Source organism: Hippoglossus hippoglossus, chromosome 10 (assembly GCF_009819705.1).
Source record: "Hippoglossus hippoglossus isolate fHipHip1 chromosome 10, fHipHip1.pri, whole genome shotgun sequence".
NCBI classification, from domain to species: Eukaryota; Metazoa; Chordata; class Actinopteri; order Pleuronectiformes; family Pleuronectidae; genus Hippoglossus; species Hippoglossus hippoglossus.
Window position 1 is genome coordinate 7,397,243 of NC_047160.1, and position 25,391 is coordinate 7,422,633.

The following is a 25,391-nucleotide window of genomic DNA, read 5'->3' on the forward strand; positions in this document are numbered from 1 at the left end:
CACTTAGTAGCTACTGACCAGGATTGTAACAACAGCTTTATGAGTGAGTGAATTATCCCTTTAAAAGACAACTTGTAAGCTGAAACTAGACAAAAGATTCCGCTGGCAGAGAATCTTAATGTCTGTGAGCTTTGATGAGTCCCATACCCTTCGAAAGAAGGATTATGTACTAGATCCATGAGATAATGAACCATAACGATGATACAGAAATTTAATACAATTCTTTTAACAGAAAAATGCTGATGCATGGACACAGAATCTGCATGTGTGCACATTTAATGCATTTCACATTAAAGCACCACTAGAGGGCGATACAAATTCTACCAGCAAAATCAGTCACTGAACAGGTACAATGACAGAAGTTAAAGGCTTATAGCAGTAATGTAATATTGCAGTTATGTCAAATTTTTTTTTTTTACTCTGTTTATTTTCACACTAAAATGATGAGCAATCGCAGCTGACTGCAAACATGTGGGGTACATCTCAATCCTTAAATATTAACATCTTAAATTCCATTAAATTTTCATTTGTTTAACTTACTAATCACATATTCCAATAGTTTTATTAGAGGTGATTCAATCTATAAATAACAGTGATCTAATGTGGTGATGACGTCTTTCTGCTGCTCATTCTGCTAAATGTCTGTAGAAGTGGGTCATGAATGTGACCTGGCTTCACATGTCCCCCCCTTTACCTTCACATGTCCCCCCCTTTACCTTCACATGTCTTTTAAAAAGGGCCTTAGAATGAGTCAACACAGGAGTCATGGGTTTTTATTACACAGTTTAATCAACACACAAAGCTCAACGAGCCTCTCAGGTAATTCAATATACAGAGGTTTTGTGCAAGAAGAGTGGGTTCTCCTCGCACCCAGAGCACAAGCCAGTCCCATAGCCATTTAAGATGTTAGCTTCTAATTTAAGAATAGCAAAAAAATAAAATAAAATAAAAATAAACAAAACAAAAAAAATGCAACCTAAAGAGTTATGGGGGTGGGGAATAAAAACACAGGTTAAACTAAGAAAAATAAATTGCTTAAATACCTGGTCCAGAACCTCCTTATTTGTGAATAAAGAAAACGTGGTGGGGGGGTGACATGGGGTTATAGTTGTGTGTGTATGTGTACAAAGGGGTCAATTTGGGTAAGGTGGTTTGAGGCTGGGGGGAGGGGCAGAAGGTGTGGGGTAGGGATAAATTCAAGTCCTTTCATAGAATCCAACAGAAGACCAGAAGAGGCCGTTTTACATAGCCTGCCATGGTTTAAGGATTTTTATTGTATAAAATACAGAGTGCCCTTCAACTCACATGCGAAAACAGCTTTCTTGAATTGTCACCTCGACAGATGGTAATTACAAGGACAACAAAACAAGAAAGGATGCAGAGTGTAAAAATCCCTCCATATTATTGTACCCCTTCCCCTAAAAACAAAACAAAACAAAACGGGAAATAAAAGGATAAGGTCCCCTCAAAGTTTTTACAGATGCTCAAAGGAATGCATTTAGTGATTTCATCTGGGGGGAGATGGGTGAGGATGCAGGTGTGTATGTAAAAGGGGAAGTTAGGTGGGGGGAGGTTGTCGGCTGCTGGCACAAGAGCCCAACCTGCATCATGATCAAATATAAACGGAAGTCAGGAGATGGGAGGCAGAGGTCACAGGGGAGGGAGGAGGTAAAAAAAATAAAATAAAAAAAAAAAGGAGCAGAGAGAGAGACAGGTGTTACCAATGCAAGTTGACAATATGTACACTGGAGGATAGAAAGGTGAGCTGAGAGGCGGGAGGGTGAGGGGAAGGGGGAGAGTCAAACAGAGAGAGAGAGGGAACGATAGAGAGGGAAAGAGAGAGAGGGAGGGGCGGGGAGTCGGGGCAGAGGGAGTTTTACAGGTACTCTGGTGAAGGGGAGGCGTGGCTCAAAGAAAGCACTCCAATGAAAACCAACAAGATCTTGTTTTAAACTTCTCATTTTGTTTGTATGGTTTTTTGTTTGTTTTCTCTTTACGTCTGTAGCTCCCCTAACCTTATGTCGTAGAGGTGGTTGGCCATGATTCTACTCCAACACTACATTGCATACTTTTGTGTCCATTCCCGAGCTATTTTGTTGTATCTGTGGACAAGCAGAGAGAAAGAGAAAGACACAGGGAGAGAACTGTTAGTTGACACATTTGGACACATTGGGATTTAATGACATAATAAACAAAAAATCTGTGGGGAAGTTGAAACACAAGCCTGTTTTATACAGCGATCCTGTAACACTGCTGTTAAAACGTCCCTCATTTTGTTGCTTTTGCCTGTTTACACTGACCCAAACAAGCTGCTGTATTGACATGGTGTGAAATACATCATGTCCCTCCATGCTGACTCTTTACATAGGTCAATTCTGCTCTATGACTAGCTCCACCGCTTTAAAGGCTGAACAACAATGACCCATACTCCATGTTTGTACCTGTTGAGGCAGAATAGAGGCACAACATTCCAGCCTCGGACGGGCAGAGTTAACGGGTGCACTGTCACCTCTATTTGTCACCATGTGTACATCATAGGTTTTGCGGCTGACCTAACAGCAGCAGAGCAACCAGCTGGCTGCTTCTCTACAAGAGAACACAGCTCTGCCATTTCACAGCAACAGGTCGGTCGATTTCATCTTCCTGTGCAGCAGCTAACAGAAATCACTGCTGCTGGCCAATAAGTGATAGGAAGATAGATAGAAACCAACTAAATATCTACAACTAGGGCTGTGATGTGACGTTATGTATTTTTTGCTAGTGAAAGTAACAGGAGTGCATATAACAACTCCACTGGCCGAGGCAGAAAGCACAGAGAGAGAGAAAGAGAAAGTGAAAATATATTGCTAAAGACACCATTCTAGTTGCCAAATCCAACCCGAGATTATCAAGCATGTAAATACAACATCAACCAGGTTTTTCAGAGGGAACGTTACGTTATCATTTTCTATGTGCATGTAAAGAAAGGAAATGACAGAAATTCTCTGACTGGACAGTGTCACTAAAGTAGACAGAACAGACACCAGCCGACTGCTCCAATGTAAGAGAAACTTACTCATAGCCCTTGTAGTGGCTCGCTACTGATCTAAGTTGATGTGTATATTTTACCATGTTACAGTCAGAGCAGCAGACATGGGAGGGAAACTACAATTGTGAAGGTCAGATGGAAGAATTATTCAATTTGAGGGATGAATATAGCAACATTTCAGAGGCTGAGAGCGAACAGAGATTGGCTTTTGTGAAACCAGTTCACACAAATTAAGCTTTTCTTCCTGTTCATTTAAATCCAGGATCTCTTGTTGTACTTGCACAAATCTATTTGTTATATATTTAATTGTAAAGCATAAGTGATCATCAAATATCAGTGATAACTGTGTTCTGCAGACATGACCAAAGCTTGTTAAATTCCTTGTGATTTCTGCACAGTCTGCATCATAGCAGCAGTTATTTCCTCATCAGCACCTAGTTTCGGACATAAACACGTTTTCATGCAGCTCCAGATCCAAAGAGACTAAAAATATTATTGTTTTTCTAGACTGCTGAAATAAAAATAAATACATGTTTAATGCTGACAAGACAGCACGAAGCATAGGAACAAATCACACTACACCGTTCTGAGGCACAAAACATGAAGCAAAGCACTTACTTTTCCCTGTCCGTCTTGTAGATGCGGGCGATCTCGGGTACTAAGGGGTCGTCCGGGTTTGGGTCGCACAGCAGAGAGCAGATGGACAGGAGGACTGGAATGGAATGGGCGAAGGTTATGATTCATCCAATCAGCATTCATAAAAGGAAACATATTTTCAGAATTTCTAAAATTTTTCTTCAAATGAGCCAAAAATGTAAGTTATGTCGAGTATGTCATGACTATTATACATGTAATTAGTGTTTCAGAAAAAATAAATAAAAAGAATGTGTGGTACGAACATGAACATTTACAGATAGTTCATACAAGGTCAGCTGTGAGAGAAATGCAGAAATGTTTTAATTGTAGGAAGTTGCAGGGAACCCAACATGCTTCCCCTTCACCTTCTTAACACACTTTTAACAAAATGCAGTAACATCAGCCATTTATCTGGAACCATACGTGCAGCGGTTCATGTCAGAGTGTGACGTCAAGTCAGGAACAGCCTACCTTTGGAGATGGTGAGAGCCGGAGACCACTGTGATCGCAGGATGTCAAGACAGATGCTGCCGTTGCTGTTGATATTTGGGTGATAGATTCTTGTGGTAAACGCAACCTGAAAAAAAAAAAAAAAAACACAGGCAGAGCGGGGGTGAGAAAGAGGGGCAGGAAACTGATATAAAGCTGTGGCATGTTTATAGTTGACAAGAAGCACTTCTCAATGTGTAACGCAAGACTGTGCTTAGCCTGTTCATGCTTACCTTTGGCGGTTTGAAGGGGTAGTCTGTGGGGAAGTGTATGGTCAAGAAGAAAACCCCGCTCTGGTAAGGACTGTCATTCTAATGCAGGGAGAAAGAAACCCAATCAATCTCAATCGGGACCAAATTATGTTTAAGACAAAATTGAACATAACATTATACACAGGGGCTGCGGTTTACATGACTTTTTCTCTGACTAAAATTTATGAAGTAAGCAGTTAACAGTTAGTTCAGTCTACTTAAGCCCCATAACATCCTACATTGGTTAAGCACTGTTTGAAGAGCAAGGTCAGGTCTTTAAGAGAGAGAAAAATCTCTGGACTGTGTGTGAGAACACAAATGTCTGCGTCAGAGGTTCGGGACTTTCTCCAGAGTTTCGACAGCCAGCCCCGTAGTAAAAACTCCTCATGTGAGAACACAGCAGGAGATCCTCGGAAGGATTCACTGCAAGCGAGTGGGTGTGTTGATGATGTTTTTAAGACATGACAGATGTGAAAAAAAGTGAGCCACACACGTAGAAGACAGCCACAAAGAGAGCATATGGTGATAGGAGCCGACACTGGTGTGGATGGGCTATAATCAAATCACGTGATCTACGCAGCAGAATCCATATGTTACGTCCTGCCACTGCACCACCCCTCGCATGAACCCTCCAGAGATTTCTCTGTTGTCGGCATCGGAGCGGAGAATCTCCTGATGCATTGTTTATGTGTGAAAGGTGAACTCCAGAGGAAGTCCGGATATTCCCCAGAGTCTGAAAAACGGCTTCTGTGTGTTTATTCCCCCCCAAAAAAAAAAAGAGTGTGATGAGGCTGTGAGAAAGTGAATACTTACAGGTCCCATTATTGTGGCTTGCCAGTGAAACACTGCAACAACAGAAACAGAGAAGTTGGTTAACAGTATGAGGATAAATGTGTGTGAGGTGTAAAAATACATATTTCACATGAAGTGTGCAGGTTTATTTGTGCAGCTGAGTAACGAGCTCCTATCGGCATCTCATGCCAAATATTCCTGGGAACATCGTATAATCACAATAAACACATTTTAATGATCAGAAAAAGACAAGTTTAATGAATCAAATCAATAGGTGTAATAAACATTTGAACATGTCCAAATTTAAGCATCCTGATGAGGTCTGATGACATCTGTAATGTTAAAAAGTCGATCATGGTAATCACGGGTTAAAAAAACCTTTTCTCGCAGCTTGTAGACGAGTGGTTAACTCGTTGTTGGATGGCAGGAAATGCGGTGAAGAGAGATGTTGCTGCTACTAATTTTTCCCATACTGACTCAAAAGGTCACTTTAGATCAAATACATGTGATTAGGGCTGCAAAAAAATAATCGCTTTAATCTATTATAAAAATAGTTGGCAACCAATTTTGTAGTCGATTAGTCGGGTCTATTATAATGCACGGCACACACTGTGGCAGCGTCTCCTGAGGTGGGGGCAGTAAACCAGCCAATCCTGTGCTTTGTTCAGCTCACGCGACGACACCGTCTCCTCTCTGGAGTCAACATTTCAAAAATGGCGGAGAGACCGTTAGCTGCAAACTGTGTAAAGGTGACTCCACATGGAACAGCAGCACAAGATCATTGTGGTATGAACCTGAAGAGAAAACTTGTAGTAGATCTGCTTCTTCTTCCTCCTCCTCTCTCAGTTTACTGAGGATCGTAAACAGCTTTAAGGTTCATACCGCAGTGATAATGTCCCAGTCTACAGACACTGTTTGAGTGACAGATACTTACAGTTACACAGAACGTCATTTTGACTTTTACTGCGACTAGTAAGAATTTTTGTATAAGAAATATATATTGCATCATTTTGACTTGTCCAAATAATCATGAATACTGTTTTAACTATTCAAATCTTTTCAACATTTGTAATAGATTCAAACTACATTTGTTATTGATGTGTGTGTGATTTCTCATCATGGATATCGATAATTCAGTGGAATTATTATATTATATTATTATCTTAAATTCCATACAAGATATCATTAATTTGCCTCAATTTAAGATTAAATTAAGTTTTAACTTCAGAGATTGGTGTTGTAAATATCCTGAACTTGAATTATGAATAGTGAGAATTAAATTGTAAATATCTGAATCTGGAATAATCATTATAATTAAGTTGCAGATGTCTGTAATACATATAAAAACATCATTGTAGAAGATGAAGTTGCTTTTCAAATAAACTACAGGAAAGGTTCAAATGTAGCTTTTGATTTATAATCGATAAACCCCCCCCCCCCAAAACAATAATCATAGATAGATAAATCAAGACTAATGGTTCTAAACCATCACACTTCTGATAACAGCTGACACTACTAACTCCTCTCATCGTTATCTGTACACTGGAATGATCTAATTGCTGGAAAGATACATTTTATAAACCTGAATTCTAAAACACTCATAAGGTTAAGCATTTGCTGTCAATATTGAAATTCAAAAAGGAGAGCTACATCCCTCCATGTAATGGAAGCATATTTGAAGCCCATTTAAATACATGCACATTTATTGTTCTAATGTGACCACTAAAGTTTTCCCTGGAATAATAAAACATTGATAGTGAAAATAAATAATAGAAATACTGTTATAAATTATTACCACTACTTATAAATGTTGTCTATTAAGAATACACTAGTCTCAGTTACCCAGTACTTCTTAATCACCACTGATCCACTGCCAAATTTGGCCAAGATTATTTGTAGTTTCTTGCATAGGATGAAAAAAATATTAGGAGGAAAAACTGAAATATATCAGCAATACACCTTAAATATGAATGGTATAGTAACAGATTATAAAAAATGTATTTTGCTGAAGAGATAAACAAAATATATGTTTGTAAAAATGACTCAATATGCCAATTTGTACACAAATACCCAGTGAATTTTCTGTTTACTTCAACATAAGAAGATCCATTTACATGCTAACTACCTATGCTCCTGTGTGGATGTCACAAATCTCAAATGTGAGATAATGATGTGGTTTTGGTCCCCTGTGAAAACCAGGTGTTACTCATGATGAGCATCACCACACCCCTCCCTCATTACAAGCTGCAGCATCATTGTTCCTCTGTACAATGAGGCTTATGTCAACCTTTGTAGATTATCAGCATAAACTTATGATTAAACCAATATGTGTGTGACTGACTTGTGTATTTTTTGATATTTGTATATTATATAATGCATGTGCCATGCATTAGAATAATGATCATGCCAACTGAATTTGTGAGCTTCATATTGTCTGCAGTTGGTTGGTTAGTGGAACATGCTAGTGTTAGCAACAAGGGTCAGTGGGCTACAATTCATTTTAACAATAGTCACCGTTCTGAAAAACTACACATTTTGCAGAAAAGTGTAACCACTCAGTTACACACTAAAGGAAAGATGTTTGTTTTATCTGAATTCTAATGAAAACAATAACCAGTAGTAATAATTAGTAGTCCACAGCAGCACGTTTTTAAATGGAGAAAAGCCCTGCTACTGCATTAGCAAACTGTCATTCACCTGACTAATTCAATCAATCAATCAAATTTTATTTGTATAGCCCATATTCACAAATCACAATTTGTCTCATAGGGCTTTAACATGGTGTGACATCCTCTGCCCTTAACCCTCAACAAGAGTAAGGAAAAACTACTTAAAAACCCTTTTAAACAGGGAAAAAAGAACGTAGAAACCTCAGAGAGAGCCACATGTGAGGGATCCCTCTCCCAGGACGGACAGAAGTGCTAGCTAGATTCCTGATTCATGATTCCTCATGTATGACGCAGTCAAACAATCTCAGCAGTGTCACCACAGACAATAATGTGATCACATTATGTTTAACACTAAACAAGACCATGTATCATCAGAATGAAAGTTTCATACTGCTATGTTGCCATGAAAAGTAAATTATTTACTATTAAATATTTTTTAAATTACTAGATTGCTATGATTAGCTCCGGACAACACATTACAATTTAAGATATTATACATCGTTCAAACCCAGAGAAATCCCCAATTTTATTGAAGGCAACAGGATTTTATTGCGTCATGTCATCATTTACCTGGCTCTGCTATAGAGACGGGTTGCTACAAATTCTAATGCAAACAACGCATGAGAAAGAAGAAACGCACTTCTTGCCAGTTAGCCAATTCACCAGCCGCCAGTTTTTTCCCTCCACTGTTTGTACTGGTCACTCGTAATGGTTCCCGATTATTCATTGACGTTTGCTGCGCGTTGTGTCGCCGAAGCTACAATACAAGTTTAAACAGGGGAGCATAAGAAAACAACTCCCATGATCCCATAGTAATTCATGATGTCATCAAACTAGGTCTTTTGTTATTGCTTTAATTAGGAGACCCCTAGCAGCCGAAGTTACGTATTGTACGTTTAAAAACTATGACCTGACGACATTAGGCGACTGTTAACACATCTATTTTATCCTTTGCTTGTGTTATGTTACTAGCTGCAAGTTGCCTTTCTTCAGACAGAAAAGACCTGGACTTCAGTACAAACAGTGTTCAAATAAAATGATGTAAAGACAAAGTTATATAAGTTACATGAAAATCTCTTCATTATTCAAATTCACAAATAGTGGAACTCATTTATTCTTTGGCCTAAAGCCTTTAAGAGAGATGACTGAGCTGACAGATGGGAGGAGAAGTGCATTTGGGAGGATATAAAATATTGATTCATTTTGAATATGATGCAATCAACAACACTGGAATTTAACTGGAACCAAGACCTTTTCTGACAGTCTCAACAAAAACAATCATAAGACATGTATATATGATTGGTATTTATCACAGGGTTATTGTTCTAAACTGTATTAGGCTGTAGAGGTGCTTGTGACACTGTGTCTACCACAACATAACCGAAACTACTATACTATGCTTATTAGTGTTGCACGGTATACCAGTACTAGAAAGGCATCGTGATACACAGCCTTTAAAAACATTACAATAGCTAATTTTATTAGTATCGTTACTTTATGAATGAAGCCCCGTGGCACACCTGCTGCAGACCAGCTGTGCCGCGGCTGTGTGTTGCAGTTGTCAGTTGGTCATACCGGCTGTGGTTCAGCAGCGAAGCTGCTACTGCAAGAGCTATGTTTTTACATTGTCTTTAGAATGGTCAAAAATTTGTGACTAAGTGTGTGTGTGAGGGAGACATAGCGAGAGAGGGGGAGGGAGAGACTACTGCCTATCACCTGAGGTTCTTGACGTAAATTTTTTATATAACTACAACCTTTCTGAGTTCTGGTATAACTACAGTATTTCCTTGTTTAAAAGTAGTCCTATGTACTCAAATAAATACCAGTACTATACAGCATGAAGCCACGCATCTTCCACTCCTGCAAATATTTCACGATAAAACCCTTTTAAAAACAAATGAATGGATTCAGTCAACAGAAACACTGAAGTGCTTTCATTTTGAAACAGTAGGTCTTGCAAACATGAATAGTCGTGACATATTGGACAGATAAACATTGAAACTGTGCTGAAAGATTAACCTCTGTCTATTAATTTGTGAACCACGTGTGGAATACGGAAAAAAATTTGCGAGACCTCGAATCTCTAGAAGAGCAGAGCTCTCAAAGGAGCTAACTTACTAATGTGGCTAACATGCAAACGCAACCTTTAAACTAACGTTAGTAACGTTAACTTTTGCATTTCATGGTGATGAAGCTCAAACCCAGGATTAGCCTGCACACTACTGGTAGCCTAACAAACCAATTAGGCCCTCTGCTAAATGTATCACCATAATTTCTCTAACCCTTACTACAGAGGTCTGGTCTGACAAGAAAATGTCCAACGTTGAAACCAAAGTTTTCTTCAGTGTCTGAATTTACTCTCCGCTGTGTTTTGTTTAGGTGATAAACAAAGAGCTTTAAAAGCGGCTTAGAAGTGAGTGAAGAACAGAAATACTAAAAGCAGAGGTACAAGTGGCTGGGATGTTAGAGTGATCTGCTTTAGACTGCTGGTAGCTTCAGACATAGTCAAAAGGCAGACAACACACTTCACAGCCTGCACAAAGCTAGCAGGTTGTCTGCTGAAATACTAAAGATTGTAATTAAAGAAATTTGCAATGATTTTACATGGTTTTATATTTAGGATCGATTTGGCCACTGTAATTCCGCAGAATACTGTACACAGGAGCTACGAACTTCTATTATAAACCCTATTGTGGAGAGAGATTAATTCTGTGTTTATTAAACTGATGGTTTCTTTCAGAGGATTGTCTGACAAAATAAATTGACAATTATTGAACATAATCTTTCATTTTTTAATAGGGTCCCTGTTTGGGTGGCACTGATGTAACCAGTTTTCTATTCAGTCAGAAAAACTGGCTTCCCATCATTATCTTGTTTTTACTGACAAATTGCAAATGAAATTGGTTTCGAGGGAAATATTTACAGTATGTGTGTAATTTATCTAATAGTGTGTACTCCCAGTGGTGATTTACTACATTACAAAGGAATAAAATACTTTCCAACTGAAAAATTCCCCTTTTGCCTTATGAACTTAAAGCGGAAGTGAAATTGGGAAGTAGTAATAAAGTTGGGAATATCATTGTTTTATAATGACTTATTTACCAGCAGTATTTCCTATGAACAAGCCCAGGTATTTCTTGGATCTACTTGACAGAAAAAACAGGACTTCTAATCTAATACACTGTACAAGACATCAAAAGTCAGCACCTTCACTGATGTTTGTATTTCCCCTTCACAAAATAGTCCTCAGCTTGAAAACATTGTATGTATTTGAGTTACAAGTTGTGATAAGAATTTGTGGACAATTTTCTGCAACCAGTCTTAAAATAACCATGAAATTAAACCTGTGAGAAAAGCTGGAGACAATTCATACCTAACTTACAGCAGAAGGGATCTATAAAGTCTGACATAAATTAGAAAAAACATGGTCTTTGTCACTTGTGAGCATTTTAAAGATGACCATTTCTTTCTGGGGGTTAACTTGTTTAAGCATCCCTCAGTTAATAAACAAGAGCGTTAATTTTGAGCCCCAGTTCCACACAGCTACCAGGACAATGAAGGTGTTAATGTTCACTTACTGTCATCTCCTACTGGTCCTGCAGAACACTGGGCTGGTGGATCCCGTGCCAAGTCGTTCAACTCCTGTGACAAACAAATGACAAGTCAGTTGATCGGGGCCTGCAGTATGGTACAGTAATTTAAATATTTCCATTAAAAATAATCTAAATAAAAGAAAAAACACTATTATGTTCGCTCGACATGACCACAAACACTGCATATAACAAAAAACAAATCCCTGCAAGAAGATTTTTTATAATCAGTTACTAATTCCTACTAATAAATACCACTTAACATGCCTCATTATGGCAGGTACCATAGTAACAGCCCTCAATTTCCCCTCTGGCACAACCAAACTACTGATTTCAGAAATGATTGTTATTACGTAATAGCATTTCTCCAGGTAGATCCTCACAGGTGTAATGGTATGACAGCAGAAGTATTACTTTAAACCAAATAACACTCGGTTCAACTGAATGTAAGCTAGTTGTGTGTAGCCAGGTAGACCCTCGTTAGCCGTATGCGTTAGCTGTAAATGCTAGCTGCTGCTCAGGATCGACAAAAGCACAGGATGTCAAGCTATGGTGGATGATCTGCCTCGCTGTGACATGTGCTAACCTTACTGGAGGGACGACACTGGGCATAAACTAACCCGATCCCACCAACAAACGGTAAGTTGTAATAAGGAGCAGCTGCTCGCCTGCTGTCAGCAACATGACATGAAAAGGCGAGCAACGCGTGGGGCCCGTTTTCGCCACAGCACCACAATGCTAACATCATCACCATCGATCCCTTCGTTTTTGCTCGCTAATCGACTGCAAACCTTAATAATGTCCGATACATACAATAACACACCTATCCTAATCGGACTACTAGAAATTCACACGCTTTGATTCAAGCGGATGCGATATAATGGAAAAAACACGCTAGCTTAGGTTTCATCTAGCCGTAACCCCGGGCTGTTACAATCCCACTTCGATCCACAGTATGATAGAAAACCATCGAACAGGTTAACCAGACAGAGGAGAAGGAGATGGCGAATTGTTAAGTCAAAGTAAAAGTGTCCTCTTAAATCAAGCTAACGTTAGCGTGCATGCTAGTTGGGTAACTTATCTGTCAAATCAAGGAGCGAGTCCGGCGAGCTAAAGCTACTAAAATAAATAATGTTAGGTACACGGACTACTGAGGGTGTGAATTACATCACAGGGAAGAGTCGTAAACAGGAAACGTGTACAAATGGAAACTACCGTCGCCTGACTGTAAAGATATAACGTTACTGGAGCTGGCTCGATAAGGGGAACATCTCGGGTTAGCTAACCCGAGCTAGCCCAGCAGCCACCGGGACAGATAATGTTGGCCAGACACAGCTAACACACGCCGCTAATATCACTAACTGGCAGCGGTCGTAGGGACATAAAACATTAAACTGTTGGATTAAATGTCGAACATTGAACCAACGTGACGGAACCAAGAGTCGTTTCCCCGGCTGCTGTTTGTGAGCGAGTGGTGGACTTGGCCCATTAGTAGCGGCGCTGGTGAACACAGGAAAGCGGCGCATTGCTGCTCTCACTGTCGTCACTGGCTATTCACAGACCGTTAGCTGGCGGCTCAAACCTAGCCCGGCTGATTTGGACCTTCGTTTTACATCGTTCACAACACATTACGCCCGTCAGAAAGGCGTCAGGCGGACACCGGTGGAGCTAAACCCCCCGACGAAACTGCGAAATCCCGGGCCACGCCGTTCACTTCCTTACCTTGTGAATTCTTTTCAGAGCCATTGTTGTGCTAGCGGTTCTGTCAGGGAAAACGTGCGATTAAAATGGCGATGGAGATCACTGTCCGTCGGTAATACTACAACTCGGCTATCATAGAACAGGCTGCGGTGTGCTGGGTTAGCTGATCGCTGCGAGAGGGGACCACCGAGAGAATTTCGAAGCGAACCAGAAAGATAGAGGGGGGAGAACCGCGGTCCTTCCTCCGACTGCAGCGGCTACCAAATCACTGCGGCCTGTGTTATGCCAGCGGAAACTAGCACAGCACTTCTGGACCGAACCCACCTCTTCACAGTAAAAGCACCCTGCAATATGAATAGCATAAAACAATGTCAGGGCTTCATGTGCATTAACAACCACAGAGGATTGCCTCATAGGCTACTTTGAAATGATTCACCCTAAGTGTCTGAAGGAGAGGTGTCGCAGGCCGTTACTTCCTGCAGCAGTAAGACTGTACAACCAGCTCTGCTCCTAGTAAAAACTACATTCACCACCATTATGGACTGCACTTTAACACCTTAGGTCGCAACATTGCAATATTCTCTGTGCTATATTCATCTGTCTGTGCAATATCCACGGTTCATGTGCAATCCATTTACTGAACATATTATCACACTGCATATATTTCTTCCTGTCTTTACAATGTATAAATTAGTTTAATGACATTCAGATTTTCCAAGCATCTCTACATATTCTTTTATATACCTTACACTTACGTATTGCATGTCACTTATTACTTGCTGATATCTTTTTGATTCTTGCTGCTGTAAAACTGCAAATTTCCCCAGTGTGGGACTAATAAAGGATTATCTTATCTTATCTTAAATGCCTCTCAGGCTTACAAAATGTGCAGTCTTGAACAATAAAGAGGCATGACTACAAGTAATCATTGCTCTTATCATTGGTTGTTATTCTTTATTGTTCTGTAGATTAATTTTTCTAAATCTATGTAAGGTGAAAAACAGTGGTAAATACCCATCAAAATATTTTGTGAACTTAATGAGAAATCTTCAAATTGCTAGTTCTGTCCGATCAAAAGTCTAAATCCCAAATATGTTAAATCTGCAGCATCAGAGAAGTTGGAAAGTATTGGTTGTGCTCTCTTATTTTCTCAACCAATTGTTTAATCTACACAATGTGAGAAACAGTAAAAAAAAAAAAAAACAACACATTACTTTGTGAAACCGATGAGAAATGTTCAAATTGCTGATTGTGTAAGAAAAAAAATACAAATCATGAATATAATAAGTCTGCAATGATATAAAACAAATTTAAACATCATACAAGTTGCCCATTGAATGTTTGGCACTTGCATGAGAAAATGTGTGTGATGATTTTGTCTTAATAATATTTAATTTTGTATTATTACACTGAGACCAATTAAGTATTTGCAATTGATTAAGTGTGTCTGGTGACTGAATACAATATTTCTTTACTGCACTCCATACAAAATTAAATGAAAGAACAAACTTTTATTGTGAAAGCCTGCCGCTGAAACCGGAAGTCTCATTGTTGGACCGCATCTGTCACTGCGCAGCCGACAGAGCCCCCTCCGCCATGCGCACGCACGGGGCTCACAAGTGCGCGCTGCCAACGTAGTGCTGCTGCTGCAACTGGCATCATTGTGGCTCCGTGCACGCGGCGGTGCGCCTGTGTTCACATGGCCCGGACGGAGCCAAAATGTCTCCCCTGCGCTTATTTTGCATGAAGTAACCTCCTGTGTTAAAATGGCTCACTGACACTGAGAGGGTTTGGGCTTTTCACTGTATCTATGGATATAATAACACAATGAGGGAGGCTGCCATATAGATGGAGTCCAGCGCGGAGTGATACGACTGCAACCACTGCGATCGCAAGATTCCATGTTTATGTCAGATCTATAGTAACTAATAGCTGACAACACAGTGCATCTTAATTTCAAATTTGTATATGTTAATATAAGATGATTCTGATTGGATGATATGATCATGGGGTAAAAAGAAACTCCGTTTTCTCAGTTTCGGGTTTTTTTTATAGAGTCAATTCCCAGCAAACTGTTTCAGGTGAAGGTGTAAATATAAAGTATGATCAAAAGTGGAACTATAACTTCAGCACAGCTCCCAGAGCTACAACTAAAAAATGTCTCTCTTTTTTGAAATTACAGTTATTGAGAAGCAAACACGTTGCTCCATATGCCGTCTTTACGCATACTCCTAAAACAACACTTAATCCCATTATTTACAAATCTGAACGTTTATTCCATATGAGAAACATGAGAGATCATTTCTATTGCACCTATGTCAAATAAACCTCATATATATATGAATTAATGTTCATATTAACCCCTGCAGCTAAACAAGAAACAGGCTAGAGCATTTATTATTGATTTACTGTTACAATTTCATCATGAATGTATTTAGGACACACTTAAGTTTATAAAAAAGATATACAAGGACGGTCCAGTTCCTATATAGCGAATGATTTAAACACTTTAAACAAGAGGCTTCATATCAGCATAACTGCCATCTATAATTTCTACGAAATTATAGTGTATTATTGTACTTTACAAAGTTCTTTAATTAAGAACTAATTTTACAGCAACTCTCATTGCAATGGTCTTTTTTAGACTTGTGGCCCTGTCACTGTTAATATGCAGCAGCCTTGTTGTATACCACTAAGATATCAACAGGCTTTCTACGTCTTCAACCAAAGATTTGAGACTATAATGATGTTTGTGTCATTTCCAATATTTATCATATGTTTTCAGCAACAATGTCAGATGACACAAAAATGCCGTGGTCATTTTACATTAACAGCAGGAGAGTGATGATTGGTTACTGATTAAATAAAGTGTGGTCTTGTCCAGCTTCATTAGAATCCTCAATCAAGAGTCACTTTTACTTCAGCACTCAATGTCGGCATTTCCCTACACTAGTTGATATACAGTATTTTGAGATTAAATATCATCAATGGTGGTACTATTACCTATAGTAGAGATATAAGATATTAAATGAGGCTGTTTTTGTACTTTAAATAGAACATTTCCACAGCATGTGTGCCATTCAAATGTCTGTAGCTGCCATGACATACTGGAACAAGTTATCAGTTTGCAGCGAGCAAACAGCAAGTTACATCTTCTTGCTTCTTCCTAACTCTAAATATAAGAATCCAATTAAGTTAATACATTTCTTAATTTGTAGCAACTGTTTTCGATCCGAGTCATAATCCATGTAACTACAACCTTCTGTTTCTAATGACTGAGACCTGGAGGAACTGTCTAAGTAATGTCACTGTTGGTGGCTCTTCTCCATGCTGGTGTATCAATGTGCATAATGGCAGGACCCACACTTAGACACATCTAAAGTAATGCTATTAATTACTCCCATACTTTTGATTAAAAAAAAACTAGATCAATGTTAATTATGGTGTGAAACATAACTTAATTTAAACAAACTTCAGATTAATTGCAAAATACAATTGCATGACTTCAGTAGCCTCCATTTAGTTGGTTATTAAACAAATTCCTTTTAGCGTCCGCTGACCTCTTTGTATGGTCCAAGAAGAAAACAATGGCATATGCTACTATAAAAAAAGTTCCAGTCTTGTATATGTGTACGTTTGTTTTACCTTTCACATGATGCTGTCGGCTCAGTTCATTAGCAGCTGCAAATGTCAGGAATCTTCCACGGCACACAGATCAGATCAGAAGTTCAGCAGAGCCAGACAAGAAGAGTGCAGCTAAAGGACCAGATAAGAGACAGAGACAGATGATAAAATCTACATTGAAACTATCCAGATACAGAAGGTATAATTTGTGCTTTAGACTGATGTCACTTGTACCGACAGTGGGATTGTGAGTCAGAGATGTGCCGACTGGCCTCTGCTCAGAGACCATAGTTTCCTCTTCTTTAGGGCCACCTTCTGGCCAATGTTCACATTTTTTGTCCCAGTAAGTATGCATCAACAATTTAGTTGTCTACTGTAGGCCTACTATAATACCTCACAGTGGGCTTGGTGGACGCTGTCTTGTTAACATCCTTTTGTGAAACAAAGGACCCTGTTGTTTGCACTGTAGTATAAGAGAGAAAATATCAGTTTCTTCCAGGTCTCTGTCTCCAGTCCAGTTATCTTTTATTCTGAAAGCAACTTTACAAACCTCATCACTAGTATAACTCAGATTTTGTCATCTAAAAACATATCCAATAGTAAATCCATGTTGTCTCAGGCAGATGCTGAAAAACTGGTTCAATCATTATTCTCCTTGAGGCTAGAATGTAATCTCCTCTTTGTCTTCCCCAAAACACTATGGGACGACTCCGGCTCATATTAATCACTGCTCACTGAGGTAAGAAAAAACTGAACATGTTATTCCCACACTTAGATCACTTCATTGGTTTCTGATAAAATATAGACATTATTTCAAAATACTGCTCACTAAAAATCACTTAATAAACTAACTCTTATAGCTCTCTCTGACCTGCTCGCTGCTTACAAACCCTCTAGAACGGTTATCAGACAGTGGTCTCTTGACTGGGCCCATGTTAAAAAGTAAATCTGGGGGAAAAACTGCCTGATGATATAAGATGGACCATAAATGTGTTGTCTTAGACCTTCCTGTTCAGGCCTGAGCTGTCTGTGCCTTCATCTCTTCCTCTGTCTCTTTTGTCTTTGGGTGTATGAAAGTGGGCGTGTTGTACGGACACATGTCTATATGTGTGTGTGGATGGTTGTGCAGGGGGTGAATTATTTTATCTTATCTCATATTTATATTAATTGTTTGTTTTACTGTGGTTCCCATGTGCTTGTCTAAAATACATTGTGTTCACTTTGTATGAAATGTGCAATGTGCAACACATACATTTGGATTAATTGATAAACTCAATAAAATTGGTTTATGTATAAAATGCCCATTCTGTCACATCAGTCAATATTATATCCAATGCACCCAAGAGACACTGGATTAATATTAAATCACCTTCATCCATTGGTTTATTCCAGATTGTATTTCAGAAAGAAGACACCATCCTATGGGACCACGTGATCATCTGTCAAATAGCCTACTGTACAGTTACACACACGTGCACGCACACACGCACGCACAAACACTCCACAAGGTTGTTAAGGAGGGAAAGCCCTGTAATCAATGCCTCCACAGGATGGCAGTATGGGTGTGTGTGTGTGTGTGTGTGTACACACATACATACATGCACATTTATATAAATAAATGTGCATGTATGTATGTGTGTATGCATATGTAGGCCTGTATGTGTTTATGTTGCTTTATATGTGTGTGTGTGTACTGTGTATAAATGTGCAAATATGTGTGAATGTAGGCCTATATGTGTGTGTTTGTGTTTATGAGTGAATGAAGCACTATATGTGTGTGTGTGGGTTTATGAGTGAATGAAGCACTATATGTGTGTGTGTGTGTTTATGAGTGAATGAAGCACTATATGTGTGGGTGTGTGTTTATGAGTGAATGTAGCACTATGTGTTTGTGTTTGTGTGTGTGTTTATGAGTGAATGTATCTGTGTGTGTGTGTGTGTGTGTGTGTGTGTGTGTGTGTGTGTGTGTGTGCGTGTGTGTGTTCCACTGTTCCCGCCTGTGCGTGACTCTGCGTGGGAGTTCCTTCTTTCGCCATTCCGGGGTGTTGCCAGCTGCACGGCCCCGCGCACAGAGGCGTCCTGGAGAGGCAGAGCAGATCCTGCGCGTCTCTCTCGTCTCTCCACGGCGTCCCTTCGCCATCTAACCTCCAGAGTCTGCCCCCTCCACCCCCTCTCCCCACTTCTTATTTCACCATCGCCACCGCTACACCAGCAGCCCCTCGCCCCCCCACCCGTCCCGCCCCCTCTCAAAAAGAAGAAGAAGACACACAAAAAAATTGGGGACCAAGCATGCCACAACAGCGGCAGCTAGGTATCCACCAATCCTCCCCCCAAGTCACCGCAGCAGGCTTCCCCCGTCCCAGAGCGCACGGAGACTCCACCGAGTGATGCCACTGCTGCAGCGAGAGAGGCACCCAGCTACCGCGCACATCATCCTCGACGCCCGCCGGAGGACCCGACATCACGGGCTCGGCCCGTGACAGAAGAGAGAGCAAGAGAGAGAGAGTGAGAAAGAAAGAGAGAGAGAGAGAGCGCGAGCCCCCCCCCCCCCCCCCCCCCCCCCCCCCAACTCCCGTCCCGACTCCAGGATGTCCGACTGCAGCGCAAGTCCCGCCGACCGGGTGATCAAATGTAGGCATGCCAAAAACCAGAAACCTGCACGGCCAGTGAGAGCCTCCTCTGTGCCAATGATTCTGCTCATCGTTCATTTCAGTTTGCATCCCTGTCGTTTCACCACCGTCTCGGATTCGCATGTTCTTCTTTTTTTGTTCTGAGCCCATCCCCGTGTATTATTATAATCATAGCACCTTGTAATAAAAGATGACAATTTGAGTGGCGAGTCAATATGCATGTGCCCATGAACCTTTGAGGGGGGAAGGAGTTGGTGATGGAGGGAAAGGGGGTGGGGGGGCATACCCAGCACGGTGCGCCATAATCAGGGTCTTCCCTCGTTATTCTATTTGAATTCACCCCCTCACCGAGGCATTACCCCATTTTCTAAGGGGGGGGGGGATGTCTCCCCCTCTATGTATAGCCAAAGCTATTGTGCGACACCCCTGTGCTGCATGAGCTCCATTTACGCGATCCACTCCTAGCGGTGGTTTCGTGTTACTGAATAATACCCTACAGAGACACAGCCGAGAGAGTGGTAGAGAGAGGGGGGCAAAAAGCAGGGGAGGGAGGGAGAGAGAGAGAGAGAGAGAGAGAGAGAGAGAGAGAGAGAGAGAGAGAGAGAGAGAGAGAGAGAGAGAGAGAGAGAGAGAGAGAGAGAGAGAGAGAGGGAGATGAGCATCTTGTTCCAATGAAACATCAAGCAGTGTGACGATGACAGCGAAAGGCAGACATAAAGGTAAATACATGTTACGCGTAACCTGCGATCCTTGGTTGTTGTGGCTCTGCTGTGGATGTGGTGTCACGGGATGATGGTGCATGTAAGCAGGGGGAGAGAAGGGGAGGCAGGGAGGGTGAGATGCTGTGGAGGACTTGTCACTTGGAGGTTCTCAAGGATTTCTCCGCTTTCTGTCTTTGCATCGCATGCAGTGTGTGTGGCTGTGCGTCGTAGCGGTGCCTCGGTGTTGGACGTGCCGACTAAACTTCCATAGGGTGGCCTACATTTGCGGTCTAGTTTTATTTTTAGCCCAAATCGGAGCCAAAAGTCTGGGAATCGATTGGTGTGAACGGCAGGTGGAGGCTGCTGGCAACTTTGCCATCAGGCCGAGTGCGCACCATCGCACCCGCGAGTTTGGGTTTAGTTCCCCGGGCCTTGTTGGGTGAAATTCTGCCGATGTTTGCTGATGTCACGCTGAAAAGCCGCCAGTGTGCGCACGATGGATCTGCGAGTCATTTTAAGTCGACGTTTCCTCCGTGAGGCCTGAATGTCAACGGGTGACTGTGCCTCTCCCGTGCGTACTGCTCCTCCACGTCTCCGTAAAGGTCTCCCTGGCTTCCCCCTCTACCCACTGGTTTCCCTGAGTGTCAAATGGGAGAACAAAATGGAGTTGATAGAGATGCTGGACTGGGTATCCGAGCCTCTCTGCCCCAAGAGGATGCTGCCTGCCGCCTTTAACAGTATTATTGAATCATTGGATTATGGAATATTTAATGTGTTTATGCGAGTGTCTGTTTCTGCTTTTACGCGTGGGCGGCCAATATATGGGGAAGGCGAGGCGAGGAGGGGCTGCGCTCGGGTTGTGATCCGCGGAGCTTGCACAGATTGCCGTGCTCATCGGGTCACAGTGGGGCTGTGCACGGCAGCGGCGCTTCCTCCACGCACGGCCGCCCTGTCACATGCGACGACGCCTGGCTGGCTCTGTCTCTCCCACTGGCTCCGCTTAATAAACTCACAAGGTCTCTCTGCCGGAAGAAGCGGAGCTGACAGTTGGATGCGCCGCTCGGGCATGCCCCGGTATTCCGCGCGTGCGTGCATGCCTCGTCTCCGTGCTTGGGAAAGGGGGTGGGGGGCGTGAGCTTGGGGGCTTGGGGGGGGGGGGGCTTTTTGCAGTTTTTGCACGTAGGATTTCAGGACTGCATTTGCATATGCCTACAGTATGGCTGTGCGTGTGTGTGTGTGCGTGTAACTGGCCTGTACACGGATGCAGTTGTGCAGGGGTGGTGCTAGCAAATCTGGGTCCCCTGCAACCAACTGAATACTGACCCCACACCACTCTCCCACATCAGTCAGTAATCTGCCTAAAACCTCCAAATGAGTATCGCCTCTTTATGAGTGTGTATTTTTACATCTTTATCTCCGTGTGCATGTGTGTTGTAGCAGCTGGGCCGCCAATTGCTGCTTCAACACTGGAACAAACTAAGTGGCCCATATTCTCATGCATCATCCGTCACACATGCACACTCACACACCTAAACAAATGCACCTTCTCTCAAACACATGCAGCAGAACACGGTAAAGATTTAGCTGTATACGGGGCTGGAGAGTGGGATGATGTGGGGACTCAAAGGGACGTCACTCCTGCGTGGCGGATGGATGTGCCTGGTAGTGTCCCCCCCACACACACACGGAGAGCAGTGCACAGAGATGGAGCCAAAAAGGACAAAGCATACCGAGACAAACGGACAGTAGGGCAGAGAGTGTGGGGGCGAGGTGAGGGAGAGAGGGAAGGAGAGATTGTGACAAGGCCACGGAGGAGGTGAAATAGCTGGAGCGAGAGGGAGTGAGAGGCACAGAGGGAGAAAGAGAGAGAGAGAAAAACAGGGAGAGAAACAGGGAGAGAGACAGAGAGAAAAAAGAAAAACGCATAAGGGACATAGTGTTTCACAGAGCTGAGCAGCAAGACAGTCCTCTGTTACTTGACCAACAGACTTCTCACACCCTTTTTTGATTCACTTATCATGCAAACCCATGTGTGTGTGTGTGTGTGTGCGTGTAGGTGTGTTTGTGCAAGCTTTGTGAAGCTTACCTAAAGGTTTAGTTATTTTATCGTAGTCTTGAACAGAACAGAACTTGTCACAGTTTGCAGGAACACAAAGTAAGTTCTCTTCCTTCCACTTCATGCTACAACCTTACCTGTTTCTACAACATTATGGATCCTATTTTACCATCAGTAACACAAAGAAGAGAGAGACACACTGCTCTCCATCTCCTTGTACCATTGAGGGTACAGCACGGAAACCTGGATTCAAGTGACAGCAACAAATACAAATATGGATGTACTATGCACATGGAGGTTGGTGTATCTGCAGGGTCTAATCATGCTGTCAGTTTCCTAGAATCCTGAACTGGGGGTCAGAAACAGGGTCCAGATATAGATACAAACACTGGACATGGCCAAAGCACACAACTACAAATCAATGACAGTTTAAAGTTGTTAAAAATGTGTAAAAATGTAACCTTTGGTTCCCACCTAAAGAGTTGTATGATTCCAGTTGATACTGGACTAAAATGGACTAACGCTTGAGTCACAAGTCATAAGGCATCACCTCCTGAGTTTTACTCTCGGGTAGGATGCCCTGCTCTGGCCACCCGTAGGCTCTGCCACTGGTACAACTTTATATGTAAGGAGCTTCTGGGCCTGCTCCGTCATTACCTGTATGTCTGCAATACGCAAACATGTATTGGACATTACTCTCTGCGTTCACAGAACTTCTTTTTACTCTCTGTTCCAAATGTCCGCACAGAAATTGGGAAAAGGGCTTTTGCTTAGTCTCCACCTACCACGCAGAATTTATTACAGAAGGACTTAAAGCTCAGCGAATTAATCTCACTAAACGCCTTTTAAACTAGAATAAAAGAACTGGAGGCAGATTCTATAAGATGTTGCTGTTTTAAACTTATCTGGTTGTGTGTAACACGTGTTTTTACCTGTGCTGCTGCCTATTTTGGCCAGGTTTCCCTTTAAAAAGAGATTCTTAATCTCAATGGGACTTTCTTGGCTAAATAAAAATAAAATATATATAGATTTTATTCATGGCAGTCATTCTATCACAATATACGCACAGTTATAATTAGTAGCATTGCTGATGGTTGCTTTCCATATAACAGCTTGTGTCAGGGTCGTGTGCACGCTGGGTCACTGACATGGAAAGATACCATTGTTAATGTTATTAGTTACACTTGCACATGTCAAAATGTCAAGTGTATAAAAGGGTCTGTTGGCATATAGGACTAGTGTGACCAGCCGACTGACCATGCATTTCATGGTTATAGCTTCTTAAATTTGAGGACTAGCTTGTTTTTCCACATTTTATATAATTGTAAAATAAATACCTCAGACAAACTTTTTTTTTTTTACATCAGTGAACATATGGACATCGGACATAAATCTGAAGAGCAGATCCTGAGAATAATAGTTGGTGGTCACACTGTTTATTTGATGAGACAGATCATCAGAAGGTGGGAAAACATGGGGAGACCAGCAGAAACATAGATTCAAGATTTTAATATTTAAAAATATATAAGTTTATCAGCTAAGTCAGCTTTCAGCAGGTGAACAGGTAATGTGTATGTGGGTGGACATAATATATTAAAAGCTCATTTATGTCAAACGTTAGATATATAAGTAGAGACAGCTGAGCCATGTATTTGTACTCTGCATTATTTTCGTCCGTAGTTGTGCACGTCTTCTGAAATCTAACTGACTGACGAAACAGGCAAAACGGAGCAGTACCACAGGAAATCATGGGGGGGGCAGTGTTGCCAGTAGTTCAGAAGACAAGAAGAAGACATTTCAACAATGGTGGAACTTTTTGAAGACTTTGTGAGTTGTTTAGAAACTACAGCCGTCTATATGATGTTACTTTACAAGAGGTAATTATCATAACCTCCTCCACCCTCGCCAAGTTTGTTGTTGTCAGAAACTCTCAGCTCTGCGCTGCCCTCTTGTGGATGTATTGCTTAACAACCATGCCAACATAAATGACACATGAAAGTATGCGGGTTGTGACGGTTACATCAATTGAAACAGACGTATCTCTCTTCGAACATAAAGGCAGCATAAATGAGACTTAAGACTATCTCATAACATGATACTGTCCAGTAGCCCTTTCTCATATTTTGAAGTGTGACTAATAACATTGATGATGTCTGTGCTGCATCTATGTGTTTCATTCAGGTGTCAGGGACCTCGTAATGTGCCTGCTGGCTCATTGTCATGGACGACCAGTTCACCTTAATGGCATAGAAGCATCATCATTGCAATTAGTAACACCCATACTTTTTCTTGCTGTGACAATTCAAACTGAACAGCGTGAGAAAGATCTGTGAAATGCCCGTAAAGGTGAATCAAAACCTTTCTGACACCATGTTAATACAGAGGAAGATTATAAGATTTATTAGGATTGCATTGGTTGCATCTGATTACACTGGTTCATCTAATAAAAAAGTCAATGTATTGGTAGTTATATTATAACTTAGTCTTGACTGTAACAATGCATATAGTGTATAACTAGGTCAAATTGCAAGGGATAATTGTTATCCAATGTATAGAAATAAACCTTTTAGTGATCCAAAATTGTTTACGGTCAATGTACTAGTGAAAATAAGGCATCCATTTGTGTGTTGTGTCCTTTTTCCCCCCTTTTTTTATTAAACACAAGGTACACGGCCTAAGAGGTGGATGATTTTGGCTGTTTTTGTTTGTCTTACATCAGGAGAGGTTTTAACTCAGTCACCATCCAGGCTCACTTGCTTGACGCGTCGCTTTTAGGACATTGTCTTTCATATGATTACTTAGCACACAACATGTATGCTAGCATGATGTCGGGCAGAGTGACAGAGAGACAATTTTACTGTCAAATGTCTTAGGTAGGGTGCCTGCGCACTAAAGTGCCAGAGAATACAGTTAGGGCAGTCATGTTATAACATCCTCAAATAGAAATATAGCAACATTTTTTGTTGAAACTACAGGTCTCGATCCCGTGCCTCACCTTGATAAAGTACTTCCTATTAAGTAATATTATGCAAGTGCAAATAGTGTAAAGGGGATATACGTCTTTTGTAAGTTCTGGCCTTTTGAACATATCGGGGAATGTGTGAAGAGAGTTCATAAAAAAGCCATACCCAACTTGCACACATGCATGAATGTAGCACACAGACACACACACACACACACACACACACACACACACACACACACACACACACACACACACACAC

At 41.3% G+C, this 25,391-nt stretch overlaps 2 protein-coding genes across 6 annotated transcripts in view; one reads left to right on the top strand and one right to left on the bottom strand.

Annotated features, from left to right (window-relative positions):
* Positions 1-757: 757 nt before the first annotated feature.
* Positions 758-13,473, bottom strand: ube2d2 (ubiquitin-conjugating enzyme E2D 2 (UBC4/5 homolog, yeast)). Its single transcript, XM_034598178.1, has 7 exons — positions 13,178-13,473; positions 11,444-11,507; positions 5,218-5,249; positions 4,387-4,464; positions 4,136-4,241; positions 3,647-3,740; positions 758-2,102 (listed from the first exon to the last, which is right to left on the bottom strand). The coding sequence occupies exons 1-7, from the start codon at positions 13,199-13,201 to the stop codon at positions 2,057-2,059; spliced, it is 444 nt and encodes a 147-aa protein (XP_034454069.1). The 5' UTR covers positions 13,202-13,473; the 3' UTR covers positions 758-2,056.
* Positions 13,474-18,864: 5,391 nt separating this feature from the next.
* Positions 18,865-25,391, top strand: part of ppp3cb (protein phosphatase 3, catalytic subunit, beta isozyme) — a 35,437-nt gene continuing 28,910 nt past the window's right edge. For 2 of the 5 annotated variants that reach the window (XM_034598060.1, XM_034598064.1), the window contains exons 1-2: positions 19,861-19,962; positions 20,049-20,129. In XM_034598060.1, the coding sequence (XP_034453951.1) occupies positions 20,105-20,129 (25 nt within the window). In that variant the 5' untranslated portion in view covers positions 19,861-19,962; positions 20,049-20,104. Of the gene's footprint in view, positions 19,412-19,860; positions 19,963-20,044; positions 20,130-25,391 lie in introns of those variants that run through there. The other 3 variants (XM_034598059.1, XM_034598062.1, XM_034598061.1) reach the window with 3 other exon arrangements.